At 39.5% G+C, this 25,308-nt stretch overlaps 1 protein-coding gene across 8 annotated transcripts in view; it reads left to right on the forward strand.

Moving 5' to 3' along the window:
• FRYL (FRY like transcription coactivator) overlaps positions 1–25,308 on the forward strand; it is a 768,252-nt gene that overhangs the window by 557,901 nt on the left and 185,043 nt on the right. For all 8 annotated transcript variants that reach the window (XM_033945802.1, XM_033945793.1, XM_033945809.1 and 5 more), the window contains 2 exons: positions 8,121–8,322; positions 23,741–23,862. In XM_033945802.1, the coding sequence (XP_033801693.1) occupies positions 8,121–8,322; positions 23,741–23,862 (324 nt within the window). The remainder of the gene's footprint in view (positions 1–8,120; positions 8,323–23,740; positions 23,863–25,308) is intronic.

The following is a 25,308-nucleotide window of genomic DNA, read 5'->3' on the forward strand; positions in this document are numbered from 1 at the left end:
GGAAAATATGGGGGTATGGGGAGGGATAGGGAGTTTGGGAATTGTTGTATGTATATTCTAATGTGCCTTTGGGGTGTACTTTCTGTATTGGTCATGGGCTTGTATGGATGCAGTTTCTGTTTAACCTTTTTCCCTTGGGTGAGGGTTGGGCACCCGGGGAATTGTTGAGAAGTTTTGTGTTTTGGGGGGCTGTGAATGGTAAGACATTTAGGATCTTATCCTGGAATGTGTGTGGTATAATTTCCCCAATCAAGCGAACAAAGATCCGTAATAGACTAAAGTATCATGAGGCAGACTTGGCTTGTCTCCAGGAGACTCGACTAACTAGAGAGGAACATGCCAAACTGCAGAGGGGATGGGTGGGTCAGGTTTTATTTGCTTCTTCTCCTCATAAAAGGGCTGGGATTGCCTTATTGGTGAGAAAGGGGTTTCTGGGAAAAGTGGAACAGTTAGCTACTGATGAATCTGATAGGTTTTTATTTTGCCACATCACAATATCCGGACAGGTGTTTGATATTCTTATTACCTATGCACCAAATCAATATAATCATAAATTTTTTTCTTCCCTGGACCGACTGGGGCTCAGAGACTAGATGCACCCTCTGATAATTCTGGATGATTTTAATCAGGTGATGGACCCAGACATAGACAGAACGGGACTGGGGCCTTCGCTGCAGGTTAGTTAAGCAAGGGGTCTTCCATATTTGTGTGATGCCTTGGATTTGATGGATCCCTGATGTCTTTTATATCCTAATGAGAAGGACTTCACATATCAGTCCCAAGCCCATCATACTTTCTCCAGAATAGATTATATATTGACCTCTTCCAATTATTTTCCTTCTATTCATACCTGTGAGATTGGCCCGCTTTCAGTGTCCGATCATTGCCCGATTTGGGTAGATGTTCATGGGTGGGACATCCAATATCCCGGTGGGTGGCAATTTCCCTATTATTTGGTTGATAAAACGGACTTTGTTAAGTACATTACTGGAAAATGGGAGGAATATCTTAAATTTAATGCTCAGCATAGGGAGACGTCACTACTGTTTTGGGAGGCTGCGAAGACTGTACTTTGCGAGGACATTATCTCTCATGTGGTAGCGTATAGGAGATGTATAGCCCAGGGAATTATACGTTTAGAGAAAGAATATATACCATTAACGAAACAACACATTGTGCAGCCTACGGCTTTCTCCAAGGAGTCCCTTATATCGGCATAGGTTGCCCTTAATACACTTATCCACGAGCGAACAAAAAAATCTTTGTATTATATCCGGTTTCATTATTACCAATATGGAAATAAGTCTGGTCGGTTGTTGGCAGCTTTAACTAAACCTAGAAGGCCTAACGGATACATTCCTTGTCTGAAACTTAAGGATGGCACAAAGATAACCACTACTGCTAAGATAGCGGATCGCTTTTTGCAGCACTATAAGTCCTATTCCTCGGTGGAGGGTGAATGGGGCTCGGATGTGGGAGACTATTTGGAGGATGCGGGGGTACCTCGGTTGTCCCCCCTCCCCCCAATGTGCTCTCACCTTAAGCCGATTCAGGGTAAAGAACTCCAGCTGGCAGTAAAGCAACTTAAGAATCGCTCGGCACCGGGGTATTCCTCTGAGTTTTACAAGTTGTTCCCACACATCTGTGGCACTCTGAAGGCCTATTATGCTGCAGCATTTTCAAAGGGTAGCTTTTTGGAGGGTGCAAATTTGGCCTATATCACATTAATTCCAAAACCGGGCAAGCCGGATAATGATATTGAATCCTACCACCCTATTTCTCTCATAAACGTGGATATAAAAATTTTAGACAAAATATTGGCCAATCACTTAGCATCACTTTTGCCTCAACTAATTGTATCTGAACAAGTGGGCTTTATACAAAACAGACACCCTATGTTGAATGTACGTCGATTGTTAACAGGTATGCATAGAGCTCATATATCGGGCATTGAGAGGATTCTTGTGAGCCTCGATGTGGCCAGAGCTTTCGACCAGGTAAAGTGGGGGTATCTTTTCATTAACTTTGGTTGATTTCAGGAGGTGGTACGTTAATTATACACAGACCCCCATGGCGTGTATTTTGGTTAATGGCTCCCAGACCCCGTCTTTCCCCATAGCGAGAGGGACGAGGCAGGGCAGTCCACTATTGCCCCTTTTGGTTTTGCTTATATTTGGACCCCTTTTTGCATACTCTAAAGCGGGATGGCGATTTGAGGGGTCTTCTAGAGGGTGCCTCTCAGTTGCGCGTCCTGGCATTTGCAGACGATATGCTATTGACTCTTGTGGACCCTCAGACATCATTGCCTCGGGCCCTGGAACTCTTGGATGAGTTTAGTGTATATTCTGGTTTGACTTTAAACTCACAAAAATCCATGATCTTGCCCTTGACCCTGGGTATTCCTGGTAAATAGAGGGAGAGATTCCATTACGTTGGGCATGTGATTCTTTGACTTACCTCGGTATAAAGATCCCTGCAGATTTGAATCAACTTTACAATCTGAATGTCAGACCACTCATGACTCTTACCAAGCAGAAGCTACACCTATGGAGGGTATTTTAATTATCATTAATGGGAAAAATTGCATTGTATAATATGGTTTTGGTGCCTCAATGGCTATATGTATTTCAGATGATCCCAGTCTTACTCTCTGTTAAACATGATAAAGAATTGGGGAAAAGTTTAAGTTTCTATTTACAGGAATGGGAAGCATGCTAGATTATCCTTGTCTGCACTAATGAGGTCTAGGGAACGGGGTGGATTGTGGTTACAGAGTTTGAAATTGTTTTCTCAGGCATGTCAAATGCGACACTTAAATGACTAGTTTAAGAGCACACATCATTTTTAGCAACTCTATCTGAACTTGCCCTTTGTATGCTGCATCACTTCAGCTATTTGTTACATACTAAGCGCCTCCCTGTGCAACCTCCACCTACAGAAGATCTTTTGTTCAAGCCTCTGCATCATATGTGACGGAGCTTATGCAAAACTTTACGGATTCCTCATATAGTAACGCCATTTCTGCCGCTTTTGGACAATAGAGACTTTTTACCAGGAACGTTGCAGTTCCCCACCTCGGTGTGGAGAACTACTAATACGCAATTCCTTTTTCAGGTTGTAACTGGCTCTTTGGATACGTTTGATGCTTTACAATCTGATTTACATTGGACAATTCTCCCATACCCAGATGTCTTCCTATGTGAGGTCTATACGTCAAGAGGATCTCACTGACAAAAGAAGGGAATCTATTTCAGAGGCATTATGTTTGTCTGCCCAGACTCAAATACCATTAAGGTTTAAGAACATAAGCAATGCCTCCGATGGGTCAGACCTGAGGTCCATCATGCCCAGCAGTCCGCTCACGCGGCGGCCCAACAGGTCCAGGACCTGTGCAGTAATCCTCTATCTATACCCCTCTATCCCCTTTTCCAGCAGGAAATTGTCCAATCCTTTCTTAAACCCCAGTACCGTACTCTGCCCTATTACGTCCTTTGGAAGCACATTCCAGGTGTCCACCACACGTTGGGTAAAGAAAAACTTCCTAGCATTCGTTTTGAATCTGTCCCCTTTCAACTTTTCCGAATGCCTTCTTGTTCTTTTATTTTTCGAGAGTTTGAAGAATCTGTCTCTCTCCACTCTCTTTATGCCCTTCATGATCTTGTAAGTCTCTATCATATTCCCTCTAAGTCTCCTCTTCTCCAGGGAAAAGAGACCCAGCTTCTCCAATCTCTCAGCGTATGAGACCTACCATATGAATTCTATGCGGCCAAGTGGACTGGAGACTTAAATTGTGTGGTCACCGGCCCCATAATCAAGAAAGGCATCCAACCTTGGGTCATCAATTCTAGACCTGCACTTTGGTGCAAGCATTTTGGACTCAGCTACACCAACATCTCTCTGCTATGTGGCATTACGTGTGCACATTCTGTCCTGAGTTGTTATTTATGTTGGAGTCTCTTCCCTGTTCAGCTCCAAAAGGTTTTCAGGGATTTTTGGAATGTGCTATCTTGGGGGGAAAAAACTATTTTGCACTGTTGGATAACACCGGACCCACCAACTTTGTCCCAGTGGCTTACCCTCCTGATACAGCAAGCTTCCATGGAATGACTCTTTTTAACGTCCTTGGATTAGATACTCCACTGGGACGCTTGTTTTGTACTATTTGGGAGCCTTTTTGGCTCACCTTGACTCCTAAGGCTTGGAATCATTTGTTGAACCCATAACATCATTGGTGCTCTGGACTCTGGAATATATTTACTGTTTAGTGTACTCAGGTGGGAGGGAGGGATGGGTGGAGATGGTTTTGAGGAGAAGATGGGTGGGTTTGTTTTGTACTTGTTTGATGATATATTGTGTTCAGCTTAGGCGTTATGTGTTGGTATGTTTCTTTAAAAAAAACTTGTCAATAAATATACTTTTTGTAAAAAAAGGGAAAAAGGTAAATCCAGCAGAAATTGTATCATAGTGTTTCAATTGCTAGGCCCTCCTATAGAACTGCTGATAGGAATCTTGGTGAGTCATTGGGTCTTGGTGAGTCACAGGGACTGTAGTCCCTCCCCAACTCATATATAGACAGGGGAAAGGAAGAAGTGATATGGATTGTTTTGAAAAGAAAAGGTGGAACTTCTATCCACTTGGGTGTTGTCTACAGACCTCCGACTCAATTTCAGCAAATTGACAAAGATCTGATTATGGATATACAAAAGTTGGGAACAAAAGGGGAGGTGCTATTGCTGGGTGATTTCAACCTGCCTGATGCGGACTTGAAAGTTACATCTGCGGAATCTGAATGAAGTAGAGAGATCATGGATGCCTTTTAAGGGGCTCTGATCAGACAAATGGTAATGGAATCCACAAGGGAAAAAGTGATATTGGAATTTGGTGTTCACAAATTGTGACAGTGTCTCGGTCTGAGTGGGGGCCCACCTAGGAAGTAGCGATCATCATACGGTTTGGTTCAATATAGCAGCTAAAGTGCAGAATGGCCACACAAAACTCAAAGTTCTGGATTTCAAACATGCAGACTTTAGTAGCATGGGGAAAGAGCTGCTTGGATAGGAAAACAAGGAAGTGGAAAAACAGTGATCCATGTTGAAACATAGAAATATGACAGCAATAAAGGCCAAATGGTCCATCTAGTCTGCCCACCCACAGTAACCATTATCTCTTTCTCTCTTGGAGAGATCCCACGTGCCTTCCCAGGCCCTCTTGAATTCAGACACAGTCTCTTGTTTCCACCACCTCTTCCAGGAGACTTCCACGCATTTACTACCCTTTCCGTAAAAGATATTTCCTCAGATTACTCCGGAGCCTATCACCTCTTAACTTCATCCTATGCCCTCATTGCAGAGTTTCCTTTCAAATGAAAGAGACTCAACTCATGCACATTTATATTATGTAGGTATTTACCGGTAAATGACTCTATCATATCTCCCCTCTCCCACCTTTCCTCCAAAGGTGCAATAAAAAGACAACAGAGAAAAATAAGAGAAAAAGGAAACCGATATGGTTCTCCAAACTAGTATCAGAAAAAATAAAGGCAAAATAATTGGTGTTCGTGAAATATAAAAAAACACTCAAGAAGAGGAGTACAGAAAGGAATATCTGATGAAACAGAAAGAAGTCAAAAGAGAGAGGCGTTTGGCAAAAGCGTAAGCCGAAAAGCAAATGGCTATAAATATAAAAAGGGAGACAAAAATTTTTACAGCTATATTAGTGAAAGGAGAAAGACAAAAAATAGACTGAAAGAAGGTATGAACTGCTATGTGGAGAGTGATGAGGACAAAACAAATTTGCTAAACAAATACTTCTGTTCGGTATTCACAGCAGAAAAACATGGAGAAGGACCGCAATTGGATAGCAAATTTATATCTAAGAATGGAGTGAATACCGCACCGTTCATGGAAGAAAATGTTTATGAACAACTTGAAAAATTGGGATAGATTAAATTATTCATTCTTGTGGGAATCCCTACGTTATGGAAGTTTGGGAACCATTAACTAAATATTGTAAGGATTGTTTTATTTATATAAAGGAGAGGGGAGAGAGGGGTATGTTTTGGCATTGGTTAAGAGGTATAGATAGGTTGTTTAAAGATATTTTTATGAGGTGTTGGTTAATTGGAAAGAAGGTGGGGGAAAATAAGTCTTATCTTTATTCTATTAAGTTTATTGTGCTGTAATGTTAATATTTTATGTAAATACATCATCTTTTCTGCACAATTGAACTTTTGAAAATGAATAAAGAATTAAAAAAAAAACAAAAAAACTAAAGATGGACAAAGTTATGGGACCAGACGGGATCCATCCAAGGATATTGAGGGAGCTCCGAGAGGTTCTGGCAGGTCCTCTTAAAGATTTGTTAAATAAATCTTTAGAGACGGGAGAGGTTCCATGGGACTGGAGAAGAATGGATGTGGTCTCTCTTCACAAAAGTGGTTGCAGAGATGAAGCAGGAAATTAAAGGCCAGTAAGCCTCACTTTGGTTATTGGAAAAATAGTGGAAACGTTGCTGAAGGAAAGGATAGTGAAATTCTTAGAATCTAATGGATTATAAAATCCAAGGCAACATGGATTTACTAAAGGTAAATCATGCCAAATGAATCTGATTGAATTCTTTGACTGGGTGACCAGAGAATTGATTCAAGGACATACGCTAGATATAATTTACTTAGATTTCAGCAAAGTCTTTGGCACGGTTCCTCATAAGAGACTCTTAAACAGATTCCATGGGCTGAAGTTAGGGCCTAAAGTGGTGAACTGGATCAGAAGCTGGTTGACGGACAGACGCCAGAGGATGGTGGTTAATGGAATTCGCTCGGAAGAGGGAAAAGTGATTAGTGGAATGCCTCAGGGATCAGTGCTGGGACCGATTCTGTTTAATGTGTTCGTGAGCGACATTGCTGAAGGGTTAGAAGGTAAGATTAGCCTTTTTGCGGATGATAACAAGATTTGTAACAAGATTTCATGTTTTCCACTTCCCCGGAGGAAGTGGAAAACATGAAAAAGGATCTGCAAAAGTTAGAAGAATGGTCTAAAGTCTAGCAACTAAAATTCAATGCAAAGAAGTGCAGAGTGATGCATTTGTAAAAGAAGCCCAAAATAATGGAATACAGTATACAACAATAATAAAAGTAGGAGATGGGCAAAATAGCGTGAGTACATAAGAACCTTGAATGTACATACGCTGTTTTCTCCTCCAATCTAAACATACCCACAACAACATCACTCTTGTTTCATGAGGCAACATGGATTTATATTCTGATTTCAGAAGGATAGTCTTCAATCAAGTTATCTTACCTGAAAAAGTAGCTATATACCTGAGAAAAGTCTTAAAATTTTTTCTTCAAATAATTTTAAATGTATGGCAAAAAAATTATGTTTGATACATTTTAGTAAATGAGTCCCCTGAATTTATCAGACTCCTGATTATATCTGACATTTTTACCTTAATGAAATGTATCTACATTTTGGCCTAGTGGTTAGGGTTGCAGTCTTAACACCCTGAGGTCGCAGGTTCAAGCCCTGTGCTGCTTCTTGTGACCCTGGGCAAGTCACTTAACACGCCACTTCTCTAGGTACATCTGCCATGACAGATAGGGAGAAATACTTGAGAACCTGAATGTAAACTGCTTAGGCCAGTGTTCCCAACCCTGTCCTGGAGGACCACCAGCCAGTTGGGTTTTTGGGATAGCCCTAATGAATATGCATGAGAGAGATTTGCATATAATGGAGGCGACAGGCATCCAAATCTGCCCCATGCATATTCATTAGGGCTATCCTGAACACCTGCCTGACTGGTGGTCCTCCAGTACAGGGTTGGGAACCACTGGCTTAGGCTATAAGCAGTGTATAAATACTAAAAAGAAATAAATATAAAAGGACTCTAATACTTGAATTTTAAAGAAACAGATTGGTGCATTGCTTTCAGTTCTTTCTGCTCGGAAATATGGAATGTAATCTTACAAAATAATGCTTCAAATACAATAGATTTCTTTGGAGAATTGAATGAAGTTTTATCAGATGAGAAATGTTTTGGATACTTTACATACTAACACTTAGAAATATTATGTTAAAATTTTATTCCTGCTTAAATGTCATTCTACCTTTTTCTTTTGGCAGGTATTAATGAATTTGTACCTGATTACCAGCCCTCCCCAATGACTGACTCAGGGCTTAGCTCAAGTTCTACCTCTTCTAGTATCAGTTTAGGGAACACCAGTGCTGCCATTTCTCATCTCCATACTACCATCCTCAGTGAGATGGATCTTTCAGTGGAGCAGGATGAAAAAGTGAAAACGCTTATGGAATTCATTACTTCAAGGTAACATTATGGGTGCAGTTTTCAAAACATGAGTACTTTGAAAATCACATAGAGAGAAACACAGATGGCCTCAGCGAGAAGGCCGCAAAGCAGCCTGTGAGTGCTGCTGGCCTGTTGGTCCTCTGCAGCAAGGTATTTATGGTCACAGTCAGCGGGGATCGGTTGGGAGGGAAGGATGGTCAGCAGGGGTTTGGCGGTGCTATGAATATTTTACTGCTTTATCCTCTAAGCAGGATCAACCAGGTTTTTTTTTTTTTTGTTTGTTTTTTGTTTTTTTTAACCATCAATGTACATAAAGTATTTTTCAGGATGCTCATACAATTACCTTGAGTATCTTTCCCAACTTGTGTTTTTCCTATTGTTTAATGGACATTATCCACAAAACCCTTTACGCCATCTCTTTCCCCTTGTTATTATCCTTAATTGTTCTCTCTTTCTTTCAAATTGTATTTCTCCCCACTATCCTATTGTCTCATGTAAGTAAAGTTATGTCATTAATAGTTTAACTGGACCCCTTTTTAAATTTTTTATTGTTAAACGCTTAGAATTTATGATTAGCGTTTTATCAAATTTTTAATAAACTTGAAACTTTATTCTAAAGGAACCTGGAGGTTTGGGTGGGACTGTAGGGGAGGAGGAGGCCACTATATCATTTTAAGGATGTTTTTTAAAATTACTCCAGTTTATATCCAACAGAGTTTCTCACTTGAAGTTTCATCTGAAGTCAGAGGATTGTACATTCGAACATCAGTGCGTACTACCAAAATTCAAATATATTATGATTATACCTCTGAACCTGTTCCTGCTATGCATTTTACACAGGTCATACTCCTGTCTTTCAATTTCAGTTTCCATATCTAGAGGGAGAAAATAAATATGCTCGGATCCAATGAGCATATGCAAGTTTATAGCATTGCATAGTATCATTGATTATCATTCCACTACTGACACTTAAGTCATACCTCTGTCACAGGTACTTGGATTTTATAGCAATCTTCTCTGCAGTATGCTGGGATGTCATCTTTCTTTGGTTATATCTTGTAAGCTCTAAACTACTTCTAGGTCACCTCCTTTTTATCTGTCTTATTGATAGTACATTTATTTCTGTTAATGTGGTACAGTCATATCTTTTGTAGAACTCATTCCTTATGGGAAGACTCAACTGCTCCGTGGTGATATCGAAATTCTGTAATCTTTCTCCACTGTCAGAATTGTTTTAACTGGTCCTGAGGTCAATAAAACTGATCTCTTGCTAGAACCATTTCTTTATGATCCAGCAGGAATACTTTTCTTTCTTTCTTTCTTTATTCATTTTTATAGCCCATCCTCCCCAGGAGCCCAGAACGGATTATAAGGATACATACACAAAGTTATTCCAGGACAAGCAGGCAGCATATTCTCACACGAGGATGACGTCATTCACGGAGCCCCGATATGGACAGCCTCGCAAGCAGACTTGCTTATAAAACTTAGAAAGATTGCGACTATCGCACCACGCATGCGCGAGTGCCTTCCCGCCCAATGAAGGACCCACCTCCTCAGCGTCTCTTCAGTTCTCAGTTTTCCGCGGAGGCAAGAAGTCCTCTTTCGATGCTCTGCGCTAGACTGTGCCTTCTCTCACCGTGGCGTCTGTATTTTTTTCTTACGGGGTCACTGTTTTTTTGCTTGTTTTTCATTTTTTTAAAAAAATTTTCAATTTTGTCTCTTTTTTTATTTTGTGTCACGGCGGGGCCTACCCCGCGGCCTCAGCTTCAGGGCTTCGATTTTGCCTGGCTATTTTCCAGTCTATTTCCCGGCCAGTCACAGGCTTTAAGAAGTGTAGTCATTGCCAGCATGCGATATCCCTCACTGGCCCACATAAGTGGTGTGTTCAGTGTTTAGGATCTGACCGTTGTCCGGAGTCGTGTGCCCGCTGCGCTACCCTTCAACCTCGAGGCATTAAACGTCTTCAAGTTCAGGTAGAAAAGATATTCGGCAGTATGGATAGACCTTTGCCTAAGGTCCTCACCCTGATTGCAACCCCGGTCTCAACCTCGACCCCGAATCCGGTCAAGTCTTTGACGAGGTTCCCGCCTTCTACTTTGACCTCGGCCTTAATTAAACCTTCCTCGTTTGGGAAGTCCTCATCCTCGAGCAAGTCTGCTAAGTCTGCACCTGACAAGCCGCTTTCCTCACTGTCTCCCTCAGGTAAGATAGCTCAGCAAACTCCTTCGGGCATGCCACCCTTAGAACTAGTGATTCTGAAGCTGCCCAAGAAGCATGTCTCCAAATTGAGGCATCATTCTTCCTCATCTTCCTCGGAGACTATAGTCACGCTAAATGTGCCAGATCCTCAGGTCTTGGTTCCACATTTGCAAGCTATGATCCAGACTATTATGCATCAGGAGTTTGGTAATATGCTTGCCCAATACACTCCTGCCTTGACTCTGCTTCCTGCAGTCCAGCCTGAGCACTCAGCAGTCAAACAAGGAGTCGCGTCCTTGGCAGTGCCTCGAGCTCAACCTAGTCACTATATACAAGGAGTCGAGTCCTTAGGAGTGCCTCGAGCTGAATCTACACATGCTATGCAAGGAGTCGAGTCTTTGCGAGTGTCTCTACCGGAGTCTACACTATACAAGTCTATACAACGAGCTGAGTCCTTGTGAGTGACTCGAGATACCTCGACATACGTAACTGAGTCCTTTTTGGTGTCTCGACATCAATCTCCAACTTCAAGCCCTCCTTCCTCACATAAGGCATTGCCCTTTTTGAGGCACAGAGCAAGGAGTCCTCAACATTCATCTAACCGGGATCTGACTGATTCGAGGAACAGTTCTCCACATCATTTGTCGAAGCACCCATCAAGACTTCGGTCTCCTTCTCGAGACCGGTCTCGCTTATCCAGGCATAGAGACTCTTTGAGGCCTTCAACTCATCAGTCGAAAAGACCACCTGCAGACTCTTACTACACTCGCCATTCAAGTTCTTCTCCTGCAAGAAGTTCCCTCTATTCTCTCAGTGAGTCATCTATACCTGCATATTCGGATCTCAGGTATCAATACTCCAGAGAAGCTTCACATTCATTCTCTGCTATGCAATGTGCCTCAAGGTCACCTTCTTCAGATCTAGTATCCTTTTCTAAGTTCCTCTGCCAGATGAGTAAGGATATGAACATCTCCTTGGAATCTGATTCCAAGTACTCCATGGAGTGTTTGGAAGAAATGGGTATGCCTCATTCTCCTAGGGAGTCTCTAAAATTACCCATTAATTTTTTTTTTTTTAATATTTTATTTATAAATTTTTCATTCTTACAATAATTTAATTTTACATAAACTTCAATTAATACATGAAAATTGTGATTACAAGTAATTCATCTTATCACATAAAATATAACCCTCCCCTTTCTTCATTTCTTAAATCCATATAATATACATTCCCACCCTTCCCCAATCTAATATATCCATTACTAATGTGCTATGAAACCTGATCATTGGAATATCGAGTCAATGGTTCCCAAATTTTCTTAAAATTATGAATATTTCCCTGTTGTAATGCTATTGTTTTTTCCATTTTGTATATATGACAGACTGAATTCCACCAAAATGTAAAATTTAATTTGGTGTAGTCCTTCCAATTCTGAGTTATTTGTTGCATGGCGACCCCTGTCAATATTAATAATAGTTTGTTATTGTTTGCTGAAATCGGACTCTCATTGCTGTACCAAATAGTATAGTATCATATGAGAGTCCTACATGATTTTCTAGTAGTTCATTAATTTGGGACCAAATTAGTTTCCAAAATGCATTTATACAGGGACAAAAAAAAATTAAGTGATCTAATGTCCCGACTTCTACTCTGCAATGCCAGCATCTATTAGATCTAGTACTATCTATTTTTTGTAAACGCGTAGGGGTCCATAAAGTTCTATGTAACAAAAACAACCAAGTTTGACTCATAGATGCTGACTTTGTAGATCTTAATCTCCAGGACCAAAATAGTGGCCATTGAGATTCAGAAATTGTCTGACCAATCTCAATACTCCAAATATCCCTAAGTCCAGTTTTCTTTTTTTTGTTTAAAAATCCATTTAACAATTTATACCATTTTGCGGCTTGGTGACCCAAAAAATCCACCTGGAAACATAGAACCTGCAGACTATATTGAGTATTAAGAGCTTTCCATTCAGGGAACCCTGCTTGAATAGCTTGCTTCAATTGCAACCATTTAAAATATTGTGTTTTATTTAATCCAAATTTATGTTGCAATTGTGAAAAACTAAGCATTGCTCCTTCTGAAATAACATCATTCAATGTTCGTATACCTGCAATTATCCATTGTTTCCAGACGATTTTGTATCCGCCAATCTTGATCCTGGAGTTTACCCAAATTGATTGATTTAATGATTTAGCAATTGGTTCTGGTGATAGATTACTAACATATCTTAACGTCTTCCAAGTATCCAATAAAATTCTGTTATCCTTATATCTTCTTGGCATGTTTATACTAATTAGATGTTCTGGATGTAGTGGGAACAGGAGCCGCCATTCTAGATATAGCCAATCTGGTACATTCTCCATGAGATCTGGGAGGATCCAATACATACCCTGTCTTAGAATATAGGCTTGATGGTACCTATAAAAATTTGGAAAATTTACCCCTCCCTCCACAATTGGTCTTTGTAAAGATACTAAAGCAATTCTGGGTCTTTTCCCAAACCAAACAAATTTTGTGAGAATATTGTTTAACTTTTTATAAAATGACCCCTGAAAAAATATTGGTATCATACTCATTTGATAACAAACCACAGGCAATATCATCATTTTAATTGTTTGGACTCTTCCCCACCCAGAAAGATGTAAAGGATTCCATTGCTCACACATTTCTGTTATTTTTTTTAATAAAAGTTTTTCATTTTCTTTTACTGTATCTTCAATTGTATTTTTGATAATAATACCTAAATATTTTAATCCTTCTTCTTTCCAAATAAATGAATATGAATCAAATAATCCTTTGGTACAGTGAACATTAATTGGAAGAATTTCCGATTTACTCCAATTAATTTTATATCCAGAAAATTTCCCAAATTTCTCTAGAAGATTAAGTAAACTTGGAACAGTATTCCCCGGTTCTCTTAAATATAATAATATATCATCTGCATATGCAGAAAGTTTAAATTCCCAGTAAGAAAATGGGATTCCCTTTATCTCCTTAGTTTGATTAATTGCAATTAATAAGGGTTCTAAAACAATATCAAAAAGTAAGGGGGACAAAGGACATCCTTGTCTAACTCCCCTACGCAAGTTAAATCTATCTGATAAATTGTTATTAATATATAATCTTGCACCAGGAGAGCTATACAATGTCTGAATCATTTTAATAAAACCGGGGCCTATTCCAAACCATTCCAGAGCTTGATACATATAACTCCATTCCACTCTATCAAATGCTTTTTCTGCATCTAAAGATAGCATAAAAGCTGGATCATTCATATTTTTCACTAAATTTAAAGAGTGGAATGCTAATCTAGTATTGTTTGATGAGTGTCTTTTAGCAATAAATCCTGTTTGGTGTACATCAATAATAAAAGGAAGAGCTTTTGCCAATCTTATTGCTAATACTTTAGCAATCAACTTACCATCTACATTTAATAAAGAGATAGGCCTGTAGTTTGAAACCAAGGTAGGATCCTTGTTTGGTTTTGGTAAGACAATAATTACCGAATCAGCCATAGTACCTGATATATTCCCATTATTTATTTGATATTGATACAAATTTAATAAATATGGTAAGATGCTATTTTGAAACGTTTTATAGAATTCAACAGTATATCCATCACCACCCGGAGCGGATCCAACTCTAAGAGACTTCAATGCTGATTCTATTTCTTTTAAAGATATAGGATCTTCTTTTTTTTTTTTTTTTGGTAAAACATTTATTTTTATTTTAGCACAGTCTGACAACATTTAAATTTGCAATCTCACACTTCTAACACAAAGCATTTTATCTGCATGTATAGTCCCACAAATGTATTTAACATTTCTTTGAGTAACCAAAAATGTTTACAGCATGACTAAAAGTAAAATCTTATTTCCCCCCACCCTTACTCATTCTACTTTTAGGAACAGGCCTCTAAAACCACTTGTGCAGGGGATGCAGTTTATTTACATCATTTCAGTAAAGAATGGATATAGGATCTTCTAAACTTCGTTTTATATGATCCGGAACATTTGGTCCAATAAATGAGTTTAAGAAATTTAATCCCTCTTGTTCTTCATTTTCATAAGATTCAGAAGAATATAAATCTTTATAAAAATCAAGAAATTGTATTAAAATATCTTTGGTGTTAGTGTGTGTGTTGCCTTGTGTATCTTTAATTGCAATAATCTTAGATTTCCTTTTTTTTGCTTTAAGAAAATTAGCTAATAATCTTCCAGCTTTGTTTGAATTACCATAGAACTGAACTTGCTTATAGAAGATATCTTTCCTCACAAATTGAGAAGAAATCTCATTATATTTCGCTTTTATTTTTAATAAACTTTGTAATGTATTATGTTCCCAGTTCTTAATTAATTTATTTTCTAATACTTTAATTTGGTTTTCCAGATCAACATATTGTTTTTTAAGTTGTTTTTTGATAAATGCTGAATATGAAATAATATTTCCTCTTATTGTTGCTTTAAATGTGTCCCACAAAATCTCAGCATTAATATTGTCCGAATTATTTATTTGAAAAAATTCATTCATCTTTAATTTAAAATCTTCCAGAAAGTTCGAGTCCGCAAGTAAAGCATTATCAAATCTCCAAATTGGATCGAAATGTACTATATCATTATTCATAAAGTCAATCCACACACCAGCATGGTCTGAAATTATAATGGGATCAATAACTGCATTCATCACTCGCTGCGCTATATTATTAGACACGAATATATAATCAATTCGTGAGAAAGATTTATGGACCTGAGAACAAAAAGAGAATTCCTGATCATTAAAATGAAGAATACGCCATATATCAACTAAATTACAAGATTGAACCAAATTATCTAAACCTAACGATTTCATAATTCTACTTGGTCTCTTATCCAAAATTGGATCCATTACAGCATTGAAATCCCCTGCTACGATTAAATTAGAAGTAGCCAGTGATAACAGTAATTGTTGAACTTGTTTGAAAAACTCCATTTGATTCGAATTAGGAGCATATAAATTTAATAAATCCAGGGTTGTATTTCCCAGAACCATTTTGATATGCACCCATCTTCCTAAAGGATCATAGTTTATTAATTTGAAATCAGCATTGCACTTCCTATTTATCAGGACAGCAACCCCAGCTTTTTTCCCCATTGCAGGTGCAAAGAAGCATTTAGAAATCCATCCCCCAGATAACTTTTTAGATTCAATATCAGAAAGGTGCGACTCTTGAATAAAATATATGTCCGCATTTTGCTTTTTAAGGAACGTTAGTACTTTCTTTCTCTTAATAGGATGATTTAAACCATTGACGTTAATAGAATAAATTTTTATATCCATTTATTTTATAATTAAATTTTGGCAAATATTTCTAAAATAAAAAAGATGACCAGACCTCAGCACATTAAGTAAATATAAGAACATAAGAAATTGCCTCCACTGGGTCAGACCGAGGTCCATCTCGCCCAGCGGTCCGCTCCCGCGGCGGCCCATCAGGTCTGCGACCTGTGAAGTGGTTTCTGACCACTTCTATAACCTACCTCAAGTTCTATCTGTACCCCTCTATCCCCTTATCCTCCAGGAACCTATCCAAACCCTTCTTGAATCCTTGTACAGAGTTCTGGCCTATCACTTCCTCCGGAAGCGCGTTCCAAGTGTCCACCACCCTCTGTGTAAAAAATAATTTTCTAGCATTTGTTCTAAACCTATCCCCTTTCAATTTCTCCGAGTGACCCCTAGTGCTTGTGGCTCCTCTCAGTTTGAAGAATCTGTCCTTATTTACTCTCTCTATGCCCCTAAGGATTTTGAAGGTTTCTATCATGTCCCCTCTAAGTCTCCTCTTCTCCAGGGAGAACATCCCCAGCATTTTTAACCTGTCAGCGTATGGAAAATTTTCCATACCTTTTATCAGCTTAGTAGCCCTTGTCTGCACTCCCTCGAGTACCGCCATGTCCTTCTTGAGGTACGGCGACCAGTATTGAACACAGTACTCCAGGTGCGGGCGCACCATTGCACGATACAGCGGCATGATGACTTCCTTCGTCCGGGTCGTGATACCCTTTTTGATGATGCCCAGCATTCTGTTTGCTTTCCTTGAGGCTGTCGCACATTGCACCGATGGTTTCAGTGATGAGTCGACCATCACCCCCAGGTCCCTTTCCAGGTTACTCACCCCTAGCAGTGTTCCCCCCATTTTGTAGTTGAACATCGGGTTCTTTTTCCCTACATGCATGACCTTGCATTTCTCTACGTTAAAACTCATTTGCCACTTTTTTGCCCATTCATCCAATTCCCCCATCCCTTCCCCCCCTAAAATAAGATTATAAAAGAAAAATTCAAATTTTACATTTATCCCATTTTCAATCCTCATCAATATATTATTACTGTGAACCCCCCTCCCTCTCTCTATGCTCCCTCCCCCCCATAATCATTGTCTGATCTGGAACACACATTGGTATAGCAGACCCTAAACCCCCTCCCCCAGACAACTAATATCCCTCCATATTGAATTAATATCTCTCAAAAATTCAACTATTCTTTTTTCCCCCACATATTTAATATTTCATTATTTCTATCCATACATATTCAATCATTCAATTAATTATTATCATTAATATTAATATTTCATTGTAGCAAATAACATAAAATTATCTATAATAAATTCAAATATAACTATTCAAATAAATTTTCATTCATATAAGTTATTCATATAAATAATAGTATCTTAAAAATCTTTATCTCCTTAGTAATTATCTCTTCTTTAAAAAAACTAATTCCCAGACTTAACCCTTTATTTAATAATTTTTGTATTTATATCAATTAGTATCTAGGTAAAATATATCATTATATTAAGAATCATACTTAATTAATTCATATAAATTATAAATATATCTTCCTTTCAAAGTAATATATATCCTATCTTAATATTTTGTAAACATTTTCAATTTTAACTATAATTCCATGTATATTAAATATTCATTGTTAATTTAAATATATTCATTCATAGCGTTAATATATTACTAATATTAGCATCTAACCAATTTATTTATAACATTCTCATTTAAAAATCAATCATAATATATTCAATATAAATAAATATTTGAATAAAATATATATTTTCATATTTATTAATAAAAGTCTAAAATTATTTCCTATTTTATTAATAATCCCTTTTGAAATATGTAATATCCTATATTTATTTCCTCATATTAATCAATTATTGTTATTCAGGATGGTTAGTAATTAGTAGTTAGGTAAATATATATATTATATTTATAATATCTCTCATAGATAATTAATTTCTTGTTAAATTAAAAATGTATCAGTAAATTCACAATATTGAAAAATTAGTCAAAAGCTCTTCATCTGCAATAAAATGCAGTAAAAATAACTTGAACCATTATCAATCCACTTCTTTTTTTTTTTTTTTCCTTCTGTCTTCATTTTTTTTTCCCCCTCTTTTCTTCTCTTCAAAATGAGTCTTCTCCATTTTCTCTTTTTCCTTTAATCAATTTTCCTTTATGTAGACATCGGTTCCTCTTGTGATAGAAATTCTTTAAGTTTTGCAGGGTCTTGAAAATACCAGGACTTATTTCCAGTAGATATTCGCATTGTAGATGGATAGTACAATCCATACATGTAACCTTTTTCTTTCAACTGCTGCCTCAGCATAAGAAACTGCTTTCTGATGTTTGCAGTATGTTTTGCAAAGTCTGGAACCAATAACAATTTAGACCCTTTATAATTTAAATTTTTGTTCGCTTTTGCTACTTTCAGGATTTCTAAAGCTTGCTGGTATCTCAAAACTTTAAAAATCAAGGGTCTGGGGCCATTCTGATTCACTGGTTTTTTTGAAGGGATTCTATGTGCCCGTTCTATTTCCAACGGCCACTTGGAGTTTAACTGTAACAGTTTAGGTAGTAAGTTCTCTAAAAACTGTACAGTGTCTCCCCCTTCAAGATTTTCAGCCAGTCCAAGCACTCTGATGTTCTTCCTTTTCCCCCGATTCTCCAAATCTATCAGCTGATTTTTCAAGCTTTCTACATTTTGTCTTTCACTGTCACACTTTTGTGTGACAGTTTCCAGCAGTTCAATTCTCTCCTCAATCACAGACATCCTCTGCCTGCCAGTCTGGATCTCCTGCCTCAGACCCAGCACCTCCTCCTTTACCTCCGAAATTTTGCCAGCATTGTCTGTCAGCATTAATTTAATTTTAAATAGCTCTGCCATTATATCTGCTTTATCTGAGAATTCCTCTGTTTCCAACGGGATCGGGACACTCGACGGCGACACCGGAGTCACTTTAGATCTTTTTGCCGATACACCGGAAGTGCACGGCTTCTCCGATTTGCCTTGCCTTGTGGTAGCCATTTCAGAAGTTATTTTTTGTTTTTATAGCGCAGGTGAGCGATTCTTAGCAGCTGTTTCCTTTCCTTTAGTTGTCTGAGTTCAGGGAGCTCTGTTGCTATGCGACCATTTTGTGTGCTCCAAGCCACGCCCCAAATTACCCATTAATTGACATCTTTCTCAAACCATCAAACAAAATCTGGAGACACCATATTCCATTCCTGCTGTGCCAGCGAAGTTGGAATCTCGCTACTGGATGGTCCACTGTAAGGGCTTTGAAAAGTCTCAATTATCACATCAGTCCCTTCTCGTGGAGTCTTCTTTAAAAAGAACCAATCCTGCCAAAGTTTATGCTACTGTCCCTCCTGGAAGAGAGGGCAGGACTATGGACAAGTTTAGCCGCTTGTACCAAAATTCTCTTATGGCAACCAGAGTTTTGAATTATAATTTTGTCTTCACTTCTTATCTCAAGCAATTGGTCAACACCATGCTTGATTTTGTCAAATATATTCCACAGCATCAACTTCCAGAATTTAAACAGCTGTGCAACACTCTATCTCAACTCTGCATGCATCTTCTTCAATCCTCGTAGGATGCATTTGAACTTTCCTCAAGGGTCACTGCTTTCTCGGTGGCGATGCGCTGGCTTGCCTGGCTTCGCACTATAGACATGGACCCCCAATCTTCAAGACCGTCTGGCTAACATTCCTTGCCAAGGCTGAGTTCGATGATTCTATCGAGGCAGCCACCAAACGTTTGTCAGAACATGAGAAATTATTTGCTTCCATCCTCAGGCCTAAGCCTAAACCTGCTGCTTCTAAGGGTTCCAGGCCTCTTCCATCCTACCAGAGGCGTTTTCCTCAGCGGGTGGCTCCTTATTCAAGGGCTCCCACTAAGAAACAACAGCAGCAACAGCAAAGGCAGCAGAAACCTCAGACTCCTGCTGCACCCAAGGCTTCTCAGTCTCTTTGACCATCTAATACAGAGTGTCACCTCCATCGTTCTGCCTCTGTCCTTTCCCCTTCCCATTGGGGGTCGTCTCCATCATTTTTACCAAAGATGGGAACTCATTACTTCAGACCTCTGGTCCTTTCATCAAGGAAGGTTACTCTCTTCATTTCATCCAGATTCCTCCAGATCTGCCTCCAAGAGAGTATCCTTCCAACCCCTCGCAGACCACCCTTTTTCTTCAGGAAGCTCAGGCTCTGCTTCATCTCTGTGCCATCAAGGAAGTTCCTTTGAAACAGCAGAGCAGAGGGTTTTACTCCTGTTACTTCCTAGTTCTGAAGACGACAGGCGATCTGCGATCTATTTTGGATCTCAGAGCACTCAACAAATTTCTTGTCAGAGAAAAATTCTGCATGCTGTCTCTGGCATCCTTGTATCCCCTTCTAGATCAGAACGATTGGTTATGCTCTCTGGATCTCAAAGAGGCTTATACTCACATTCCCATTCATCCAGCCTCTCGCAAGTTCCTCAGATTTCGGGTAGGAAATCATCACTTTCAATACAGTGCACTACCCTTCAGCCTGGCATCGTCTCCCAGAGTTTCACCAAGTGCCTGTTGGTGGTAGCAGCAGCTCTTCGAAACCATGGTCTGCAGGTTTTCCCGTATCTGGATGATTGTCTCATCAAAGATTCAATATCTCAGGGGATTATTATAGTGACCCAACAGACTACGTGGTTCCTCCAAAGTTTGGGATTGAAATCAACTTTCCCAAGTCCCAGCTAAGCCCTCTCAGACTCTACAGTTCATTGGAGCTGTATTGGACACTGTGCAACTCAGAGCATTTCTTCCTCAACAACGTCAGGATGCTCTCATTCAACTTTGCCTCAACGTGTCTTCCCTACCTTCAATTTCAGCAAGACACATGATGGTTCTCCTAGGTCACATGACTTCTACCGTTCACGTGACTCCTTTTGCCAGACTTCACCTCAGAATTCCTCAGTGGACCCTGGCATCTCAGTGGGTGCAGGCTTTTGACCCATTTTCTCAGCACATTACAATGAGTCCTTTGTTGAGACAGTCTCTCCACTGGTGGATGCTCTCTTCCAATCTCTCTAGAGGTTTACTGTTTCAAATGCCCCCTCATCAGAAGGTCCTCACGACAGATTCCTTGACCTACGCTTGGGGGGCTCATCTTGATAGTCTCCGTACTCGTGGCCATTGGTCCAGCACGGATCGTCAGTGTTGCGTCAATCTGTTGGAACTCAGAGCAATCTTCAATGCTCTCAAAGCTTTTCAGCATCTTCACGATCAAATAGTCCTTATTCATACAGACAACCAAGTCACCATGTACTAGGTCAACAAGCAGGGAGGCACAGGATCTCTCCCTCTTTGCCAGGAAGCTCAGAAGGTTTGGAATTGGGCAATCCTTTCTGAAAGTGGTCTACATTCAAGGCAAGAAAAACTGGCGGACAAATTGAGTAGTCTTCTGCAATCTCACAAATGGACACTCAATTCCTCACCTCTCCATCACATTTTTTCTCATTGGGAGACTCCACAGAGAGATCTCTTTGCATCTCCCCACAGCAACAAACTGCCTCAATTCTGCTCCAGGATTTACTCTCCTTACCGCTTCGAGGCAGATGCTTTTCTTCTGGAATGGACGAATCAGTATGCATTTCCTCCATTTCCTCTCATTCTCAAGACACTTGTCAAACTCAAACATGACCATGCTACCATGATTCTGATAGCTCCTCAGTAGCCCAGACAACCATGGTTCTCCCTTCTACTTCAACTCAGCAGCAGGGAGCCACTACTTCTACCAATTTTTCTGTCTCTGCTTACACAGAGTCAGGGGTCTCTACTTCATCCCAACCTGCAGTCTCTACACCTGAAAGCTTGGTACCTTTCAACATAACTGCCACTCTACAGTTTTTTCAGTCTGTAAAGGACATTTTAGAAACTTCTAAAAAGCCTACCACTAGGCAATGTTACAACCAGAAATGGACTAGATTTTCTGCTTGGTGCACCATTCACCACAAGGACCCTCAATCTACCTCCTTGTCTTCAGTTTTGGATTACCTGTTGCATTTATCTCAATCAGGCCTCAAATCCAAATCCATTCAAGTCCATCTCAGTGCAATTGCTGCTTTTCATCAGCCTATCAAAGGGAAACCCCCTATCTGCTCATCCTGTGGTTTCCAGATTTACGAAAAGACTTTTCAATATCAAACCACCTCTCAAACCTGCCTCCAGTGGTTTGGGATCTCAATGTTGTTCTTGCTCAGTTGATGAAGCCTCCTTTTGAACCAATGGCTTCGGCTCATCTCAAATATCTCACTTGGAAAGTGGTTTTTCTCATTGCTCTCACGTCTGCTCCAAGAGTCAGTGAGCTACAAGTTTTAGTAGCGGACCCACCTTTCACAGTATTCCATCATGATAAAGTGGTCCTCTGTATTCATCCTAAATTCTTACCTAAAGTGGTTTCAGAATTTCATCTCACTCAATCCATTGTACTCTGAGCGTTTTTTCCAAAGCCTCATTCTCATCCTAGAAAAGCAGCTCTTCATACTCTAGACTGTAAGCATGCTTTAGCTTTCTATTTGCAAAAGACTAAGCCACACAGATCTGCTCCTCAACTTTTTGTTTCCTTCGATCCAAACAAGTTGGGACATCCGATTTCCAAGCACATCATCTCCAACTGGTTAGCTGGTTGCATCCCTTTCTGCTATGCTCAGGCTGGACTGCACCTACAGAGTCGAGTCACAGCTCATAAAGTCAGAGCCATGGCGGCATCAATAGCTTTCCTTAGATCTACTCCTATTGAGGAAATCTGCAAAGCTGCCACTTGGTCCTTGGTTGATACTTTCACCTCTCATTATTATCTGGATTTCTTTTCCAGACAGGATGGCCATTTTGGCTAGATAGTTTTACAAAATGTATTCTCCTAAATTGCCAACACTCCCACCATCCCATTCTGGTTAGCTTGGAGGTCACCCACATGTGCGAATATGCTACCTGCTTGTCCTGGGATAAAACACAGTTACTTACCATAACAGATGTTATCCAGAGACAGCAGGCAGATATTCTCACGACCCACCCACCTCCCCTGGTTGGCTTCTTAGCTAGCTATCTGACCTGAGGAGATGCTGAGGAAGCATGCCTTATGTTGGGCAGGAAGGCACTCGCACATGCGTGGTGCAGCTGTCGCAAACTTTCTAAGTTTTACAAGCAAGTCTGCTTGCGAGGCTGTCCGCATCAGGGCTCCATGGATGACGTCACCCAGATGTGAGAATATCTGCTTGCTGTCCCTGGATAACACCTGTTACAGTAAGTAACTGTGCTTTTCCAAAAGGAGATTCCAACAGAACAAAAATCATGAAACCCAATAAAATAACTGTTGAAAGAATCCTACATGAATGAATTAGCCAATATGCAGTGTTGCAACATTAACTAAAGTGGAGAAAAAAGCCTCATCAGAGAGAATAGCAGCTGTATAATGGCAGCCTTGAAGAATCGACATTGATGCCATTATATAGCTGCTATTCTCTCTAAGGGACTTTTTTCTCCACTTTAGTTAATATTGTCCCTGATGCGGACAGAACCGCAAGGTAACGGTGAAATAGAAATCACTAATGTAATGTAACTTTAGTTAATGTTCCAACACTGCATATTGGCTAATTCATTCCTTTAGGATTCTTTTCAACAGAAATTAGTGTGTGGCCATTAATTCAGGAAATTTTAAAATTGGCCATTTCTAGCTGGAAAAGTGGCTTCAGCATATGAAAAAGGCCAAATAAATAAATAAATAAGGAGTATGCTAAGGCCACTTTTTACCTCAGTAGAAGGACCCCAAAGTTATTTATTCATTTTGTATCATCTTTGAGATGAGACTTGTGTTTTTGTTTGAGACATAGTGAGGGGATTTCTATTACAGCTATCATTTGTTATCTCTAGGAAACGAGGACCACTTTGGAACCATGAAGATGTTTCTGCCAAGAATCCCAGCATTAAGAGTGCAGACCAGCTAACTGCATTCCTAAAGCACGTTGTAACAGTATTTAAGCTGTCAAGAACAGGTACTTTCAAGTATTAAGCATGTATTATATATAGACAGCCTTTGTAATAACTGAATAAGTACATTTAATATCATGTTAATTTAAAATATCTTCAGCTGTTTCAAATATGAGCAGTAATTCTGGCAGCTTAAAGGACATTTTAATTAGTAGAGTGGATGCTGAAAGGGTTTATAAATGTGAATGATTGCAGTTTGCTTGCATCTATACAGCCCACTGGTTGGTGTTTAAATTAGTCTTATAGGGCCGGATTCTACAACAGCCTCCAAAAGTTCGGCAGTAGTAGCCACCCTACCGCTGCCTAACTTAATTGATTTAATTGCCTTTAATCAGTGTGATAATTGATTGTGTCATTTAAAAACAATTAAAATGTCATTTAGAAAAAGAAGGCACTTCAACAAATGGTGTCAGAACTGTGACTGCAAAGGTGCCTAAGGGTAAAATAAGCATAGTTAGCGCCAGAAGTACCCTTAAAGACGTTGGTAGGTGCCTCTGTAGTCGTGATTCTCGTCACAGATAGGCACCGGAAATGTAGGCCTTGAAAACCTTTGGTCTGTCCCAGTATGGCAATTCTTATGTTCTTATCATCCAATAGGGAGCAAGCTTCATCATTTCCACCAAGGTTAAACTCTTATAACATCAGACCATTGGCCATTGTTTCTCCTGTAGTGGTTGGCATCATCATATCTATTCCAAAGACACAAGAAGCACATGTATTTGGTGTACCCCAGTTGTAGACCCAGAAAGAGTGACACAACTTTGAGATCCAAATGCGAAAAGTAAAACTTCAGAATGTGCAGAAAACAAATTTATAAAGAATATAACTAACTTCTTCCACAAGACCTCATACACCCAAGGCACTACTTGAACTTATTTCGTGCCCTTACTGGGGTGGTGCATTCATCATTAGTCTTTAGGGTGTAAGAAGAATCATCCGTAAATCTGTAAAAGCAAATTAGAATGATGGCTGCTGTGTGGAGTAGTTAGAAATACACATGATTGAAGTAGCACAGCCCCTGAGGAAACTGCATAGTGAAACGGTTGGGTAGCCATCGGAGAGAAGTTTCTTCTTTTACACTTTATCACACACAGTTATTTATATCTCAGCCTGCAATTGAAAATTATTACTAATCAAACATATGCCTTAAAGACCAATGATGAATGCACCACCCCAGTAAGGGCACAAAAGAAGTTCAAGTAGTGCCTTGGGTATATGAGGTCTTGTGGAAGAAGTTAGCTATTTTCTCTATAAGTTTGTTTTCCGCACATTAACAACTTTGAGATCACCACAGAGGTTCCACTGGTGATATGCATAGTGTGTGAGTTTTAAAAGTGTCTCCATTGTGACCAGGCACAGCCAAGCTGCACCCAGCAAGTGGCCTAACCCAGTGCACACTAACCTCAGCTGAGCAGTTTGCAAGGTTGTTTAGTAACCTGTTAATGCTTCAA

This window comes from Geotrypetes seraphini, chromosome 1 (genome assembly GCF_902459505.1).
Source record: "Geotrypetes seraphini chromosome 1, aGeoSer1.1, whole genome shotgun sequence".
In the NCBI taxonomy this organism is placed as follows: Eukaryota; Metazoa; Chordata; class Amphibia; order Gymnophiona; family Dermophiidae; genus Geotrypetes; species Geotrypetes seraphini.